Source organism: Manihot esculenta, chromosome 1, assembly GCF_001659605.2.
Source record: "Manihot esculenta cultivar AM560-2 chromosome 1, M.esculenta_v8, whole genome shotgun sequence".
Classification (NCBI taxonomy): Eukaryota; Viridiplantae; Streptophyta; class Magnoliopsida; order Malpighiales; family Euphorbiaceae; genus Manihot; species Manihot esculenta.
Genome location: NC_035161.2, coordinates 32,344,588 through 32,363,107, shown reverse-complemented (window position 1 = coordinate 32,363,107; position 18,520 = coordinate 32,344,588). Strand labels below are relative to the sequence as shown.

Here is an 18,520-nt window from a genome sequence, read left to right as displayed (position 1 = left end):
AGTAACATAGTCTTTTTTTATATTTATTCTTATTAAAATTTAATATATTTATTATTTTGATTAAATCAAAATTTCAATGGACTTTGAGCTCGTAGGTGGGAAGGAAAAATGGCGAAAGGCCAACCAAATAAATCCAAAAAATATGATGCTTCTTGAAATTGAGTCCGTATAAAATTATATATTTATGCTCAATAATTTTCCAATAAACAATAGATCATAAAAATAAAAACATCTAAGTAATGCAGCAATGAATAGGCAAAAAGTGAAATCTTTGTGATCCCTGGAAGCTTAAGACTGTTAGATCAACTACCATTAAAAAACCAAACTTTCTAAGAATATAAATTGATTGACTTCTTGTTGGGAAAAAAAAAAAAAAAAAAGACTTTCTGAAATTTGTTTTCCAAATAATCAAACTCTACACAACACAAGCCCCTCTTTCTTTCTCCTAATCATCCCTATACATATGTTGTTCCAAATGGATGATGAACCTCTTCTCCCAAACACTTTACCAGAACATCATCATCATCATCATCATCATTCTAACAAACCATCATCAAGCTGGAGAGAATTCTCTTCTGGGTATCTTGATCTCATCTCTAGTGATGCCATTATCAAGACAACCCCGAATTCTTCTTCTTATTTAAATGTTCTTGCCTGCAGCTTGCATAAGAACTCGAGAAAGCTTCATCGTCGTTCACATTCTGCTCCATCTCTATTTACTCAAGCCAGGGAATCATCTGTATCCGATACTTTAGACCCAAGGACACCTTCCAAGTCTACTCCGTTGATCGTCCGGCAAGCGTTTATCAGTGTGGCCTTTTATCTGGCTATTGTTGTTGTCATATTCCTAGTAAGTGGAAGCTTCAAGGGTACTACAACTTTCAAGCCAGTGGATGCCTTGTACTTCACAGTGGTTACTCTTTGCACCATAGGGTTTGGTGACATAGTTCCTGACTCCACATTTACCAAGCTCTTCACTTGTGTTTTCATATTGGTTGGCTTTGGGTTTATAGACATTCTGCTAAATGGGTTGGTCACCTACATCTGTGACAGACAAGAAGCAGTTCTGTTGAGTGCTGTGGATGAGAGTAGATTCAACAGATACATGATTGATAGAGTTAAAGGGAGAATAAGAATTAGAACCAAAGTGAGCTTGGCCTTGCTAGCTGTGGTTGGCTGCATTGCTATAGGAACAATTGCAGTACATTTTCTGGAGAATATTAATTGGGTTGATAGTTTTTATCTATCTGTTACTTCTGTAACAACTGTTGGTTATGGAGATTTTGCTTTCACCACAGTAACAGGGAGATGTTTTGCCATAGTTTGGCTTTTGATTAGCACACTGGCGGTTGCCAGGGGATTTTTATACCTGGCTGAGTTCAGGATTGACAAGAGAAATCGTAGGATTGCGAAATGGGTTCTTCAGAAAAAGATCACCCTTGGCGATTTGATATCTGCAGATCTTGATAACGATGGATCTATCAGGTATACCTATTGTCCTTGGTTTAACATGACACAATTTGCCATTGTAATATGGGTTTGGCTTGTTAAATTTTCAAAATTGATTATTTGTTAACTTAGTATTAAGTCATGATGTTGATTTCATTTGAGTGCAGCAAATCAGAATTTGTGATATACAAGCTCAAGGAGATGGGGAGAATAACAGAGAAAGAGATTCTGCAGATTTGCAACCAATTTGACTCTTTAGATAATAGCAATTGTGGGAAGATCACTCTTGCTGATCTCATGGAATGTGGTTGAGCCTAAGCAAAAACGAAAGGTATGGCCAACACAAAGCACATTCAAAAGGGTGATTTTGCAAACCCACAATTCCAAATGCTATCCCAAATGGGCATACAAAAAGCATATCTGAGTTTGGAAATTTTCCTCACTGTATAGAAACCAAAATCATTGGTTACAAGTAGTTAGTGTTATTGAGTTTGTAAATTATGTAAAATTACAAATCCCACATTAGAAAAACATTAAACTTTTTGTAGGGCTTATAATGTGGGAAAATGATTCTATTTTTGGAGGGAAACAAGATCATGATATGAGATTCCATAGATTCTCCAAATAGGACACTTGGATTAGGATTCGATTTTAGGAATCAATGGATCAAAATTAGTAGTTAGGAGTTCATAGAGTTGATTGTCGATTTGGCTAGATTAAGGTTTGAGAAGAAATTTCAATGATAAGTTTGGAGATAAGTTAAGTGATGTCCAAGTATAGTTTGATTCAGCATATATATACTTGATACTCTCTAACTTCCATCTCGTCAGATCAGATAGAGATATTCTGTGACAGGTGGGTCAGACGGCTCATTAATGATAGACAGTTGACTAATAAATACGGAGCCAATTAGCTATACTCTATCCTCTCATCCACGTTACATTAGCGCGGTTCATAATATGTACATTTATGATCTCGATAGGGATCAGAGAAGTCTACTACTATGATGAAGATTTATATTTATTTTTTAATCTAATCTAATCGTAAACATGTATTTTGATCATAAAGTATTTTATATCTCATATGTTATCCACCAGAATTAGCAATTCATGTGAAATATATGGCATGCATCTCAATATCACTGTTCAAATTGGATTTTGACTTGATGTGGCACCAAGTTCTTGCTGATTCAATTATGACCAAGTATAGCTCTGTGAGCGTTTCATACTTCCAAGAATTTCCAAGCTTTCTCAAAAATTGTCAGACTCCTCATTTGTCTGGGCAACTCTTTTTTTTATAGGCATTGAAAATAATAATAAGTTAATATATTTAAAAAAGGATAACCGAGATGCTTTTGATAATATTGAATAATAATAATTTAATATATTTAGTATTTTGTAAATAGTTAAAGTATTAAAGCTTCACTTTATCAATAGATAATCAAAATTATTAAGGACGTTCAAAATAATTAATCTATATTTTAATACTTATAATTTAAAATTTTTAATTTAATAGGACCTAATTTACTAAATTAAGAAACTAAACTATTGATAAAATAAAATTTCAAGAACTAAAAATTTGTTTTTCAATTAAAAATAGAGTTGGCAACCTTTTAGTATTTCTGCTTGAATTAACAAAAACTTAACTAATATGTAGGTTTATAAATACAAGATAAATTTACTAACTTGCATTTTTTTTTTTTTCCAATTAAAAGCAGTAAACGCCATCCATTGTTGAGGATGATGTTCAACGGGAAACCAATTCAGTCAAAGAATTGGTTACATCCCCAAGAAGCCAACATAAGTATTAATAATTATTTACTAATTAGCTCAAAAATTCACAATTTTATAGATTTTTATATTTATAGTTAAAATTTTTAATTTTAGATTTATTATAATTATAATAATTTTTTAAATTAATTTATACCACACCTTGTATTATTATTTTTATCATATAAACAATTTAATTAACTAAAATTAAATTTTAATTAATATCTTAAACCCTTAATTATATAAAATTTTCAAATTATATAATTAAAATATTAATTTTCTTTCACTTAAAAAAATTCTATTTAGAAATTTTAGGTAATTAAGAATTTAAAATTTTAACTAAAATTTAATTTTACTTATGTGATAAAAATAATGACATTTGATATATCATATGAATTAATTTAAATTTAATGAAGTTAATTTAGAATTAAATGTTTTTATTATAAATATAAAAACTGTAAAATTATGATTTTTTTTGAGCGAATAGGCGATGATTATTACCATACTTGTTCTTTCTATTGTCAAAAACTCATTGTACAGATTTAGAGCAACAAAAAGGAACAGAACAGGAAAATAACATAGACTAACAACTTGTACAGATTAACCAGCGTAAGCTTTACACTGTCCTCCCGAGAAAACCAAAATCCAAATTAAGCATTAACAGAAGTGTATCTTATGCAGGAGAAAGTATTCCTTAAAACTGAAAGGCTTAAGAAACTTTTGGAATTAAAAAAAGAAAAAAATAAAAGGAAAAGAAAAGAAAAAAAGAAACTATACTCCGGTAGTCATGGTAAGGCAAAAAGTTGAATACATCTGGACTGAATTGCAGTTTCCAGAACTCCTTAACATACAAGGTAAAGTGCAAATGTTGATGATGAAGAAATTGGTAAATACGACGTAAGTTGCCAGCGGCGCTCATCGCAAGCTTCTCCAACAGAGAACCTAAATTTCAACAGCATCCCTTTAGGATTCAAAATGTCAAATTGCAATATCATATCATATCAAAACAGTGCCAACAGCATAAAGGAGACTTACTGAAGGAATGTAAAAGCTCTAGCTGCCATCATCCATTTCCTCAAGTATAACATATTTTGCAGCAAGATTTGCTGCAGGTGATCCAGCCAAGTCATTTTCACTCATCTGACGCTTTTGTAGCTTTTCATATCTGAATAACCATGAATTGCATTACAATATCTTAATATGATAAATATTCTGCATTAGCAAAACTTCAATTGAATAGAAATTGAATGTTTACTAATTGGAAGTACAACATTGGTGAGAGTAAAATCTAGGATGAAAGACTAGTCAAATTTAGGAGACAAAGCTGCAAGATATATTATATTCTTTCCTTCAATTTTTCCACAACTTGATTTAGAGCTTTGGCTCTCTATTAATGGTTTTAGTCACCCACTTCCATCTTTCTTTCATTTAAGGTTAAAAATTAAAATGGGTTCCATCAGTCAGAATCAAACTTCAAGACAGATCAACCTTTCTAACTGATTCAAACAAGTAACAAAAGGAGAGATTTTACACGGCAAGACTGCTACAGAAAAATAAGTCATGAACAAGTTATATATCCTAATAATTGGCTTATCCAGTTAGCATAGAAACTAGTGTTATAGCTGCTCAACCTTATACGTGTCATTCAAAAAGTTGAATGCAGTACTAAGAACCAAGTGATAACTAGTGGACAACTTTCTTCTCAAGTGATAACTAATCAAGATATGCTTTGAAACTTGAAAATGAAAACAAAAATGTTAAGGACTCTGGACTAAATCATACAAGGGCCTCTATATTCCTTGGTCTAAATGTCAAATTTCAGTCATTCCTGTGGTTTAGATCTGTAAAACAACTAAAGACCAAGAAAAAGCAAATACAGAAACAAATTTCACTTGAATTTGGAGAAAAAATGGATCAATTGAGAACAAGATATACTAGATAATTTCAAGACTCTACTGATAAATGACTTACTTGTACCAATTGAATAAACTCACGCCCACCATTATGATTAAAAGGCCAACACCTTTTAACCGTGTAAATTTGTCATGGAAGTAAAAGACTGCAACCTGATATGCATAATAAATATCAGTACAACTGTTAGCAAGCGCCAGGCATTAGAAGCCTCTTGATAAGCAGTTATTACCGAAACTAAAAACCATTAAGGATAGCTAAAATAATTGCATAGCAAAGAGAACAACATATTGTAAGAATTTAAGTGGAAAAATAATGCAAACAACATATGAGAGACAGAGACCGAAGTTACACTGCAGCATTGTGATAGAACTAGTGAGAAATCAACGAGGAAACAAATAAGGATTTTACACAAGCATATATCTTATAGATAAGGCTCTGTTACTAATAGGATGCAGTTCTTGTCTTCAAAGTGTTGGGACTTGCATGATGCAGCTTATGTCTTCAAAGAATGGTAAAGAATAGTTCACACAAGATCTCAAAGATTCAAACTAGTTGTGGTCAGCTAATATAGATCCTTTTTACCATTCAGCTTAGTTAGCATAGTTCATACATGGATGAAAGTTAAAAAAAGATTTCAGCATTAAAAAAAAAAAGGCCAGTGAGTCTGAACAGAAAACTGTTGGTAGGGCAACATATTTTTGCCTAATCAAGAAAGAGAACAACGATGTAGTAAAAGCTTATACCAATATAGTGACAGCCTCCTTGACAACACCAGCAATAGTTACAGTGACAGCACTAGTTACTGAAACCAGAACGTATTCCGTTAAAACCTGCAACATCAAAGAATAGGTTAATTTCTTCAATGACTGTTAAATCCACATTGGTTTGGAAAAAAGCAATGTGCCCCTTATATGGGCCATAGGCACTCCTTCCCTTTAAGCTAGCTTTTGGAGTGTAGTGATGAGTTAGGCCTGACCCAGATTTAATATGGTATCAAAGCTTTTTCTTGATTTAAGGTTTAAATTAAATTTTTTCTTATTGGGGTTTCTAAAACTCTAGATCCACCTTTTTGGTACTACCATATTTAGGAGCTTTTTTTTATCTCGTTGCCGCCACCAACAGGGTTACTGGACCGTCGCACGGGCTGGCATGTGTGATGTTTTCCGGTGGTTTTTTTCAACAGTGATCCTTTCCGACAGACTCGCCTTCGAGTCCCACCTCTTACCTGTGTAGACCCGTGACTTGGTTCACCTTTTTCCAGCGTGGGAGACATTTTTCGGTGGTTTTTTTTCGACAGACGTCTTTAAGTCACGCTTTTGATCTGCTGGACCTGTGCCTTTTTCGTCGGTAAACAGTAATTCTTTCTTCAGTAACAGTAACTTTTCACTGTTTTTGACGGAAAAAGGGTGGTTTTTCTTGAAATAACAGTGACTTGTCTGGATAATGTAAGGACTTCTTAAAATACTTTTATTTCGTCTTTTGATTCTGCTCCATGGATTATTGATTCCGGTGCAAATAGACATATGACGGACTTCTCTAAAGGATTCCTTAATTATATTCCATGTCTAATCGCAGATAGTTCTTTCACTCCTATATCTGGAACTGATTCTATTGTTTGTACTCCAAAAATCAAATTATCCTCTATTCTTCATGTTCCTCTGTTCTTCATGTTCCTCTGTTCTTCATGTTCCTCATTTCCCTATTAATCTTTTATCTGTTAGTGCTCTTATCAAAGCATTTAACTGTAAATTGAATTTTTTTCAAACCACTGTGTTATCCAAGACCTTCAAACTGGAAAGAGGATAGACAATGGTAGACTGCACAATGACTTATATATATTAGAAGAGAATCTAAGTTTGAATTCACCTCGGACTCTTTTTGAAAGAAATCACAATGTCAACCAAAAAATCATACAGTGGTATCAACGGTTAAAACACCCATTTTTCTTTGTTTTAGAGAAACTTTATCCTGATTTATTTTCCAAGGCTAAATGTGGTTTTTTTATTTTGTGATGTTTGTGAGTATACTAAACATACAAAAACTTATTATCCTTTCAGTAACAATAAGAGTACGATCCCTTTTGTAATGATCCATTCTGATATTTGGGGACCTACTCAAACGGTCTCACTCTCTCGTAATCATCAGTTTGTTATTTTTATTAATTGTTGCACTCGTATAACTTGGATTTATTTAATAAAAGCAAAGAGTAATGTGTTTTCTTGTTTTTAATCTTTTCACAAGATGGTTTATACTCTAGAGGAGACTACTATACAGGGGAGACTATTGGTGATCAGGAGACTACTATACAAGGGGAGACTATTGGTGATCAAATTGAACGTTTAGATAAATCAGATTTAAGAAGATACTCGGAAAGAGACAAAACAGAAACAAAAAAAGTCATTGTACAGCCTACTCAGTGTCATGAATCTTCCTTTTCTCTATTTGGTGAGTCATCCCTAAACCTTGAGCCTATTGATAATCTATATAAACCAATTGCTCAAAGAAAAAGAGTTAGGTCTTGCACAAAGCACTCTATTTCTAACTTTCTCTCTTATGATCCTTTGTCTCTATCTTATAGAGTCTTTGCTTTGTCTATTTCCTCTATGTCTATCCACAGGATTGGAAGGAAGTTTTCAAAAATTCTAATTGGAAGGGAACAATAATTGAAGAAATGAAAGCCTTGATAAAAATGAGACCTAGGAGTTGATGTCTCTTCCACCTGAAAAAAACTAGTTGGCTACAAATGGGTGTTCACTGTGAAACATAAAGCAGATGGATCAATTAAAAGATTCAAGGCCAGACTAGTTGTCAAGAGATATACTCAAACCCATAGAGTGAATTATTAGGAGACATTTGCCCCTATTGCCAAAATAAACTCAATCAAAATATTGCTATCTTGCGCTATCAACTTTGACTAGGACCTACAGCAATTTGATGTGAAAAAAGCATTCCTCCATGGAGACTTAGAGGAGAAAGTATATATAAAATTCCTCCATAAGAAAATACAAGAAAAGGTGTGCAGGCTAAAGAAGGCTTTGTATGGGTAGAAACAATCACCCAGAGCTTAGTTTGATCGATTCAGTAGAGCTATGATTTTCTTTGGCAATCAACAGAGCAATACTGACCATACCCTATTTATCAGACATCACAAGGATAAAATTACTCTTCTTCTCATAGTCTATGTTGATGACATAGTAACGACAGGGGATGACATTGAAGAGATGACTAGGCTGAAAAACCTTTTGACTTAGGAGTTCGAAATCAAAGATCTAGGAAAACTGCAATATTTCCTGGAAATCGAGGTTGGCAGGTCAAAGAAGGGAATCTTTATTTCTTAGAGAAAATACATTCTGGATCTTTTGGAAGAAACTGGTATGTTAGGTTGCAAACCAGCAGAAACTCCCACTGAGAGCAATCACAAGCTACAAGCAAGGATTGGTGAATCAGTGGATATTAATAAATATCAGAGGTTGGTAAGTAAACTGATTTATCTTTCACATACTCGACCAGACATTGCATATGCAGTCAGCTTAGCCAGTCAGTTTATGCATGATCCTCGTGAGTCCCACATGTAAGCTGTTTTTCACATTTTGCGATACTTGAAGTCTGCTTCTGGAAAATGGTATTCTATTCTTTAAACACGGTCATCTCCGTATACACGCATTCAAAGATACAGATTGGGCTGGATCCCCTGATGATGGGAGGTCGACTAGTGGTTAATACACACTTGTGGGAGGAAATCTTATCACTTGGAGAAGCAAAAAACAAAGTGTTGTTGCTCGATCAAGTGTTGAGGCAAAATATAGAGCTATAGCACAAAGTGTTTGTGGACTCCTATGATTGCAGAAATTGTTGGAGGAACTAAAACTGTTGAAAAGAGACAAACTCCTCTTATACTGCGACAACAAAGCTGCCATCAATATAGCTTACAATTCGGTTCATCATGACCGAACGAAGCATGCAGAGATTGATCGACACTTCATTAAAGAGAAGTTAATAAATAGTGTCTTGAGATTAAATCATATGATTTCCGATGAACAGTTAGCTAATATATTTATTAAAAGACTCAACAACAAGACCTATCACACCTTGATTTGCAAGTTGGGCATGTAAGATATCTATACACCAATTTGAGGGAAAGTGTTGACTAACATAGAAGATTCCTAATTAAGAGGATTCAAACCTTTAGGATCCTAATTAGGCTTGATTACAAAGATTTTATTTTTATCATAAATATTCCTATTTTAGGTTGATTCTTTGTGTATTGTAGAAATATAATATTTTGTTGTATTTCACAATAGAGATTACAATCTATTTATACATGAGAGACGATATCTAAACACGAAGGAAAATCAAGTCTATAATTATACAATCCCTGAGATTAAGCAACTAATCCATCTATCAATATTTACTTCCTATATTAACATATTTACTTCTTATAACCTATAACATTCCCCCTCAAGTTGGAGCATAAATGTTAACTATGCTCAACTTATTACATATATAATCAATTTCAGCCATAAAGACAACCAACCCTAAACAATCAAAATAAACAAACGATCAAAAGAACAGAACCCGTGAAAGTAACTCGTGAACAGTAATCGATGAACAGTACCCGTGAACAGTACCGAATGTCTCCAAATGTTACCCTTTATGGGTAACCCAAATGAACAGAGTCCCGAGTCTCCAAATATTACCCTTTATGGGTAATCCCGATGAATAGAGCCCTAATTCTCCAAACGTTACCCTTTATGGTTAACCCAAATGAATAGAGCCCTAAGTCTCCAAATTACCCTTTATGGGTAACCCAAAATGAACAGAGCCCTAAGTCTCCAAATGTTAGACGGAATCCACAAGCTAGCAGGTGGACGTCACACTGTCCCTTGCTAAATTTGCAACGTCCTCATCGCAACTGAATCGAATACAATTGCTAAACCAAGACCGGACCCTCGGGTATTGTGGTTCGCTAGTACCTTGGGCGGCTCCACCTAGTCTCACACGGGTAGCCCTTTCCTCGCAGGCCCACTAGCTCCGCACAATTTGTCTGACTCAGGGTGGCTCTGATACCATGTAGAAATATAATATTTTGTTGTATTTCACAATAGAGATTACAATCTATTTATACATGAGAGACGGTATCTAAACAGGAAGGAAAATCAAGTCTATGATTATACAATCCCTGAGATTAAGCAACTGATCCATCTATCAATATTTACTTCCTATATTAACATATTTACTTCCTATAACCTATAACATGTATAAATACTCAAATCTTGTGAAGATTTATTCAATTGGAATAGAATCAAAAATTCCTCCCAAAATTTTTCATGATATCAGAGTCTTCCCTCCGATGTTGGGCCTTCCATGAATATATCATGCACCAGTAAAGTTCTGGGTGTGAGGGGATTGTGTTAAATCCCACATCGATTTGAAAAAGGGTAATGTGCCCTTATATGGGCCATGTGCTCCTTCCCGGAGCTTTTGGATGAGTTAGAACTGACCCAGATTTAACAGTGACGTAATCATAGATCAGGAAAACTACAACTTACCCATCTCAACTCAACTAAATCCAACCCCAAACTAGTTGGGGTAAGCTATATGGAATTTTTTTCTCAATTGCACTCAGTTTAGGACTACATCTTCAGAAGTTAAATCACTAAATGTTTTTTCACTGCTCCTAGCATCATCCTAAGTTTGCCTCTTTCTTTTTTGACTGCAACTTCAAATATAAGCAAGTTTTCTCACTAGTGCATTTTCTTATCCAATCCTTATATTTCCATACATCCACATTAGCATTCTTTTTTTGCTACATTAATCTTGCATGCATGCTTTTTTCATTAATCAACACTCATTGTCATACATCATAAGTGTCTACAGTGGTTCTGCAGAATTTTTTCCTTCAATTTAAATAGCATTTGCAATCATATCAGACTCATATCATACTTCTCCAATTTATCCACCATATTTTAACCTGATAGTTGACATCCTCTTCACTTCCAATGACATGTTGTATAACAAAGTCTATCTCAAATTAACTTTACACACATATACATCACAACTTAAATAAAGTTTAAGTAAAACTTTCCTTCAACTTAATTTTACTTTGATATCACATCAAACTTATTGCAGTACTCCAGTTCATCCATCATATTTACCCTTACAACTGACATCCTCTATGCTTTCAATATCACTTTGACCAAGGTATTTAAAATGTGTGCTTGGGCTTTGCAAGACATCTATAACATCTAGGCTAAACCAACTTTGCTCGTTCCATCTTGCATTGGTAAATGCAGTGCACTAAACTCACTTTTTACTTCTTTTTAACTTGAGACTTTCTCTAGTGTACTTCTCCATAATCCTAGCACTTTGATGATCCCACAATTCAAGATCCTTCTATTAGAATTTAGAACTACATCATTGGCATCATATACCATAAAATTATTGTTTACGACTCATCCACCGAAGAGAAAAGATATAAATCCTTGGTCTATCCAACAATGATAAGAAAGTCCACCATATTACCCTAAACTGTTTGAATACTAGTGTGACTATCTCCTCAAACATATCTTTCCTAACCTTTAATCCTCTATGCATAGAGTAAATGCCTTTTATAGAATCCACCATGAAACCTCTCAGAGGACTCTTTCACATGCCTACCATATATCAACAAGTATCATATAAATACTTGATACTTGACCATCCTCTAACAGTGTGTTTGGATGGAGGGAAAGGAGGTTCTATACAGTAAAGTAAAATAAGATATGGTAGGTAAAATATCAAAACCTCCACAACACATTCTGAAAACCTTACCTTACTTAAAGAAACTCCCTTCTAAATAGATACTTTATTTAAAAAACCTTACCTTCTAAATTCCTCCAAACATAGTGTTTAGAGAAAAATCCAATCTTCATTTTCCAAGAACTTTATAAAATTCAATAGGGTCACACCCATCCACAAATAAAAATAAATAAATGAAGATTAAAAAGTTAAGGATAAAATGCCAAAGAATAAAGTTTGACCTAGACTTGTACCATGAAAAAGGCCAGTGTTCCACCAAAAAACATCAAGAGGCAGCTCTGAAAAATGTGCCAAGAATTATCAAAGTAACCGCTCTTTTCAAATTCATACCACGGATCAAATATAAGAGAAAGAAAAGCAGTTCCAATCGCCATTATTGGAGTCACATAGCTCATCAATGTAAGTGGATTTTTCAAACCTGAAAAGAACAAAAAAGCACCTTAATGTTGCATAGAGTATGAAACTCGATCAAAACCCAAACAAGTAAAAATACTAATGCAAAATAAATAGAGGATATAAGTCGATCAATGGTAAAGAAGAAATAAATTGGATTGACACTAATCCCTTTGAGCAGCCCTATCAATCATCTTACTCAGACATCAACAACAAGAGCAATTAATTCATGCATCGAGACAGCATAAATTGTGAATATATATTAATCCTTTAGGTTGTGGATATATATTACATATTAAACCTTTAGTAATGAAGCTTAACTGAGATTATAATATTACCTTGCTCAAATAACCAAAAACAACATTACTAAAAGCACTTTTGCACATGCCCTTTCAAGAAGCATAACTGGAATCATTCCTTGCAAACACATTATTACAAGTATATAATGCTACAAATCAAACCAACAGCAACGGGGATTGCAACAATCACAATAACAAACAAGTAGGAGGAACCAAAAAAAGATACACCTACCATATTCTTCTTTCTTGATGTCAGTTTGGATTGCCATGCATCATCAATTTGAGATAATAAGTTCCATGAGGCAGAAAGAAACAAAAGCAAAATCAGATAAACAGTGACAGACAGATAAGCAACTCTACTTATCTATAAAAGGTCATTAAGTATGGGTAACTAATACTTTAGGTTCCATACATAAATAAACAATAATGAGATCATACCTGCAGAAGAATTTGAGTCATGGACCAGCGAAACCCAGACATAACAGCAGCAAGCATAACAAGCACAAATCCCCAAAACTCAAATTCTGTCTCCTTCGCCACTGGATATAAGAATTAATTAAGTAAATTAGAAAACATATAAGCATGGACACTGGAGAAAAAGAACGCTTGAGATTTAGAACAGAAAATTTAGTTACAAACTTGTAATAATAAAAACTGTAATGCACTAAAGATAAGAGATTAGAAAACAAAATCATTGTTACCGTGTTAATGTTGTCATGTTGTATGTCATATTAACTCAGTATGAGTGTTCGATGAGACAGTATCAAACATGATCCAAATTTAAATTTTAGCACATGGGATTATACATCGGCAAAAGGGATAAGGGTCCATGAAAAAAATGGATGCTTAACATGTTTCCCCACAAACAGATAGGTCAAATGCTACCATGACAATTAATTATGGAATTGCTTCATTCATGTAGATTTTCATCTACCAGTGATGCAAAAAACAATAAGAATTATTTCCCATAAAAAATACTATTGATTAATGGATTAACAAGATGAACGGTATTATATTCCTAAAGCGGTGGCATACATCACACATCTATGGGGCAAGCCCTGTGTGATGACCGATGATTTAAAAGTTGCATGAAAATTTAGAACTATCTGTTAGCAAAAAGGATATCCAAGAAAACTAATACACAAATCCATACAATTAATTTTTCATGTTCAGTTAATGGGAAAGGCTCCCATATATTTAATATATTGAAATTTGAATTTAAATCAATATATTGGCATATACTGTTTTTAGAGTCCAGAAAAGTAACCCTTGTTTTTACCATATAAATTGTATGTGTGCTCGAGCGTAACAAGCAAAATAAAGGGAAAAAATGCAGATCAAAGAAGTTAAAATGACTTGAGATAATCTACCCTATATGAGATCCAACTAATAGTTTTACATAAAAAAACAAAAAAAAAAAGTGTAACATTGAATGAATATTTCCTTGACAGTCAAGTCCTGTAATTGTTCCAACCCAAGAGCTAAAGTGGGATGGAAGGCAAACAAAGGCACAATGAAAGAATTAATTAATATTTAGAATAAAATGGATTAAGGAGCTTACCAGACAATAAAATTCCAATGGAGATTATCACTATGATACCTGAAAGTTTAATGCTCGGAGACTCCAACCTTAAAAAACAGTTCAAAATTAATACATAGATGTGTGAAATAAAATATATTAATTAAATGTGATCAAACAACACATAAGAAACTTGATATTTAGATAAAAATAGTTTAAGACATGACAAAAAATGCACATGCATAAACACGGGCACTTTCACATATAAGCATTTTATGATTTTAAAGATAAAAAGAACAAGAAAACACACAGACGAGTGCTAAAAGCACAAAACACACAGTTTTTCATCAGGAAAAGAAATAAAGGCATATATATGTAACATATACACTTTCCCGAGAGATTCTGTAGCCAAGGAATCTTAAGTTGCAGCAAAATCAAGGGTAAGAAAGGAGGTAAGAGTTGGAGCCTTAATCCCGAAATAACTTAATACTACACCCCCCCTCCCCCCCGCAAAAAAAAAGAAATAAAGAAAAAACATTTAATGACTTCTCAAATAAAATTTCTTTTCAGTTGAAATCAAATAAGTAATGCACTATCCATCATGGTTTAGTTAACCTTGAAAATTGAAAAAAAAAAAAAAAAAAAACAAAAGAAGGTTCAGAATCACTGAGAAACAATGAAGATAAAATTAATAGGGCTACTCAAATAACACTGTATGATGACACATACATTTTTTTTGGGGGGGAGGGGGGGGGGGCGGGGGAGTTTAAATGCTGGACAGAATACTTGCATATCAACAGCAAAAAATTACGAGATTAGTCAAGAAGATAAGTTGAACAGACACTCACCTGAATGCAAAAGCAAATAAAAGAAGAAAGATAGGAGAAGCAGATTTGCACTGCAGAAAAAAAAAAAAAAACAAAATAATAATCTTAATAGGTAAGACAGTACAAGAAAAACTGGCAGAACAGGTTTACAAAGTAATCCAGATGACACAGTATATACAGAGAGGGATGGAGAAAAGAATGAACCATTGTGGCAAATGTGACAGAGATGAAAACAAGGGATGCATTGCTCAGATTAACATCCAATGCTGTTCCAAGAGCTGTTGGTACAACTGTGAAAGGGAAAGTCCATCTGTAGCATTAGTCGATAGAAAAGTTAATTAAACAAGTTATATAGAATATCATAGCAAAAGACATAAAAGAGTAAACAATCATTAGTTACAGAGCATTTAAAATTAATGGAAAGAGAGATGCTATTGCAATAATAATAGTAATAAAATAGACCGATGGAAATGTGATAAGTGAAAAGTTAGTGGGGGGAAGCAGTGCAAAAGGGAAGTGGGAGGGAAGTAATATATTTACATGTCTTGAATATTAATGCAGACTTGATGTCTAATAAAGCTGAATGGAAGATATGTAACTGACTCCAACTAGTTTAGGATTAAATCTTTCTTGTAATAAAAGAAGAGTACAAAAAAAAAAGTTCCAGAGTTAGCATCTTTGGATTGATAAAATAGCTCTTTCACAATGTCCCAAAACATTATATGTAAAGGAGATAATTTATAAACCATTTCACTAAGCTAAATATATGATTTTGAGAAATCATGTTGAAATAGATCAGATTGTTTGAATTAGAATTGGTCTTTTAGAAGCAACCATAAACAAAATTGACTATTTGAGTTGAAAAATTGGAAAGAAGAGCTTGATAGAGGGTACAAAGCTAAAAAGATATTCAAGATTTATAATGACATAACAAAGAAGAGGAATTCAAGTTTAATTAGCAGAAATGACCTTAAATTAGGGACTTTTCAGACCAATGAAAAAAAACATAGGGTTCTCGGGGATTTTAGAGATTCAGAATTAAACCAAGACAAGGTGACTAGACGGAGTAAGATTTTTTAAATAAGATCATGGAATATTTAATGAGGCCAATAAAAAATAATGAGAAAAAAAAATAAAGAAGAGATCTCAAAATCATGAACAAGAAGAACTGAGAACACTACCATTTAGATTGTGGAAAATTCTTGTAAACTCTCTCACAGTTCATATGTTCCGTAAAGAAAATACTCGCATGAAACAAATCCACATGTCCTCATGGGCCTAAAAATTAATGTCATTTCACTTCCTCTTCAAGTACAGATTATCATCGACTGGAGTGTCAAAGGCCAAATACAGGCATAAGGGTATTGGAAATGAAACTTGCAGAGCCCATATAAGGTTGTGTCTAGAGACATTTATAAAACAAGTGGCAAAAATCTCTTAGCATGTCTCAATTTCATGTTTCTCCACAATGTTTTTTCAATAAAGAAGAATAGTCAACCAATACATTATATTTGTTCACTGATCCCTACAGTGATGCAGCGTTTACTCATTTTTTATGCAGCACAGCAAAACCAAAAGGAGTCTCATTTCTGTTTTCAATTTGTCCCATAAGTTATAACCATTGAAGCACTACAACTTCTTTTACCTCTAACAAACTTTTTCAATTAAGGACAATTCTGAGACCAAAATACAGCTCTACACGTCTATTATGTAATTGCAATAATTGTTTCATCTCAATACAGATGATAAGGGAGTACATACATTCTTATCACTGACAAACTTAAATACTAAGTGGAGAGGTTCAACATCAACCTGCCCCTATACTCTCTGAGCTGAAGCCTATGTCGTTCATTTTGAAGCTTATAAAATAAAATAAACCAAAACTGAGTATGCAATTAAATAAAAAGCATTGATCTGTTTGGCAATATTGACAAACAATTATCGAGTTAACAACAAAGCAAAAGATAAAATAAATGGACTAAGATACCTCTCATAAAATAATCCCTCCATGTCATAGAAACAGTGAGTTGAAATCTATGAGACCAAAACCATGTGATAAAGTTTGATAAAACAGCTTGCATGGCAAAATGGACAGTGTTCATCAGCAATGGAGCCGGGAATTTTCCCAAATCATCACCTAAGAGAGTTTTATTGTACCTGCAGAAACCAGCAAGTACCACATGGGGGGAAAGCGAAGATAAATATATGTGCCATGCAAAATATGAACAACGAAGCATCACATGCTTATTTAAGTAAAATATGAACTTACAAGGTCAAAAATGTGCTGAAAGTGTACCAAACAAGTATAAAAAACAAAGTCTTCAAAATATCAGCAGCAGATACAGGGCTTTTAGACTTCAGTGGTGACTTTTCATGATTACCAAACGAATCAGCTGTATCATCACTACTATTTGATGAACGTATCTCCTTGGGACACCCGTTTTCAATATCAAATGGCAAATAGTTCTCTTTTTCTTTCCCTCTGTTGTGTATGTTGACTTCATGGTCCATGGTGTGTATATTGATCTCCTGATCCATGGTATTACTACCAGTCAAGTGCACACTTCTACTATAGAACTTATTCTTACATTGATATAATCTACAGCCTCTTTTTCTACATTATCTGGCGGATGCAAAGGCAACTCAAAATCAGAGTCTTCAACGCCTGCATCAGAATTTTCTAACTGACCTTCAAAGGAACATTTCCATCTTCACCACACCAGCATGAGAATGAAGGATCTTTTTGAATATGTAAACCTTGAATTTCAGTAGAATTGTAATTAACTCCAGTGTATTCAACCTGTCGTTTTACTCGTCTATTATAGAAACAACTCTCTACCATCTTCCTTTGTAATCAAACTAAAAGCCATCGACATATTCCAACTCAAGCCAACAAACATACATAATGGCAAATCATTACACTCAAATTCCAATAGTTAACACAACCATTTCAAAATGGCATGTCATGCTAAAATGCAGAACATTTGGAAAAGTGGTTTCCAAATGCAAAACTCAAAATCCATCAAGTATTCGATGAAAGAACTGAGAGAGAAATTGGATTGAAAATACGACCTGTTCCAAACATAAGCAGGAAAAATTCTAAGAATTCAAGCTCAAGTGCCGACACTAGAAACTCTCATTAACAACATAAAATTTATACACATGAAAGACAGTTTATGGTTTTCTAAGAGACCAAACACAGATTAAATCAAGAGCAATAATAATAAATTCAACGAACGAAGAAGCATTGAAGTGACCTGAAGAACGGTGTAGAATTGAGAGACTGAGATCCAAGAGCGATAGAGGTTGAGATCTGATAATGGAAAAAACAAATACATGTGCAAGGCGTTTGGTGGTAGATATTGGTTGGGGCGTCACTGTCTTTCCAATTTTCTTGTTAGAAACAAAAGCGTAGATCTCCATTGGTTTTCTTTCACCATAATAAAGGCATATTAAAATCATTGAACTGGCAGTTTCTCCAGGAATTTTATCATTCAACTGTTATTAATAAAAGATTAAGTGAAACTTATTAAAATCGATTTTTTTTTATTA

The 18,520-nt window shown here is 33.6% G+C and overlaps 2 protein-coding genes across 2 annotated transcripts; one reads left to right on the top strand and one right to left on the bottom strand.

Moving 5' to 3' along the window:
• The first annotated feature begins 404 nt into the window (after positions 1-404).
• On the top strand, positions 405-2,804 carry LOC110622025 (two-pore potassium channel 3). The gene is made up of 2 exons (XM_021766369.2): positions 405-1,485; positions 1,617-2,804. The coding sequence occupies exons 1-2, from the start codon at positions 464-466 to the stop codon at positions 1,759-1,761; spliced, it is 1,167 nt and encodes a 388-aa protein (XP_021622061.1). The 5' UTR covers positions 405-463; the 3' UTR covers positions 1,762-2,804.
• Positions 2,805-3,775: 971 nt separating this feature from the next.
• LOC110609935 (probable sugar phosphate/phosphate translocator At1g06470) lies at positions 3,776-18,215 on the bottom strand. The gene is given in 14 exon segments (XM_043957999.1): positions 3,776-4,160; positions 4,254-4,383; positions 5,190-5,284; positions 5,876-5,962; positions 12,164-12,348; positions 12,855-12,867; positions 13,061-13,161; positions 14,184-14,251; positions 14,990-15,039; positions 15,173-15,258; positions 16,956-17,125; positions 17,238-17,565; positions 17,568-17,666; positions 17,669-18,215. Coding segments are annotated over 13 exon segments (1,536 nt in total). The 5' UTR covers positions 17,811-18,215; the 3' UTR covers positions 3,776-4,160; positions 4,254-4,271.
• Between the last annotated feature and the right edge of the window lie 305 nt (positions 18,216-18,520).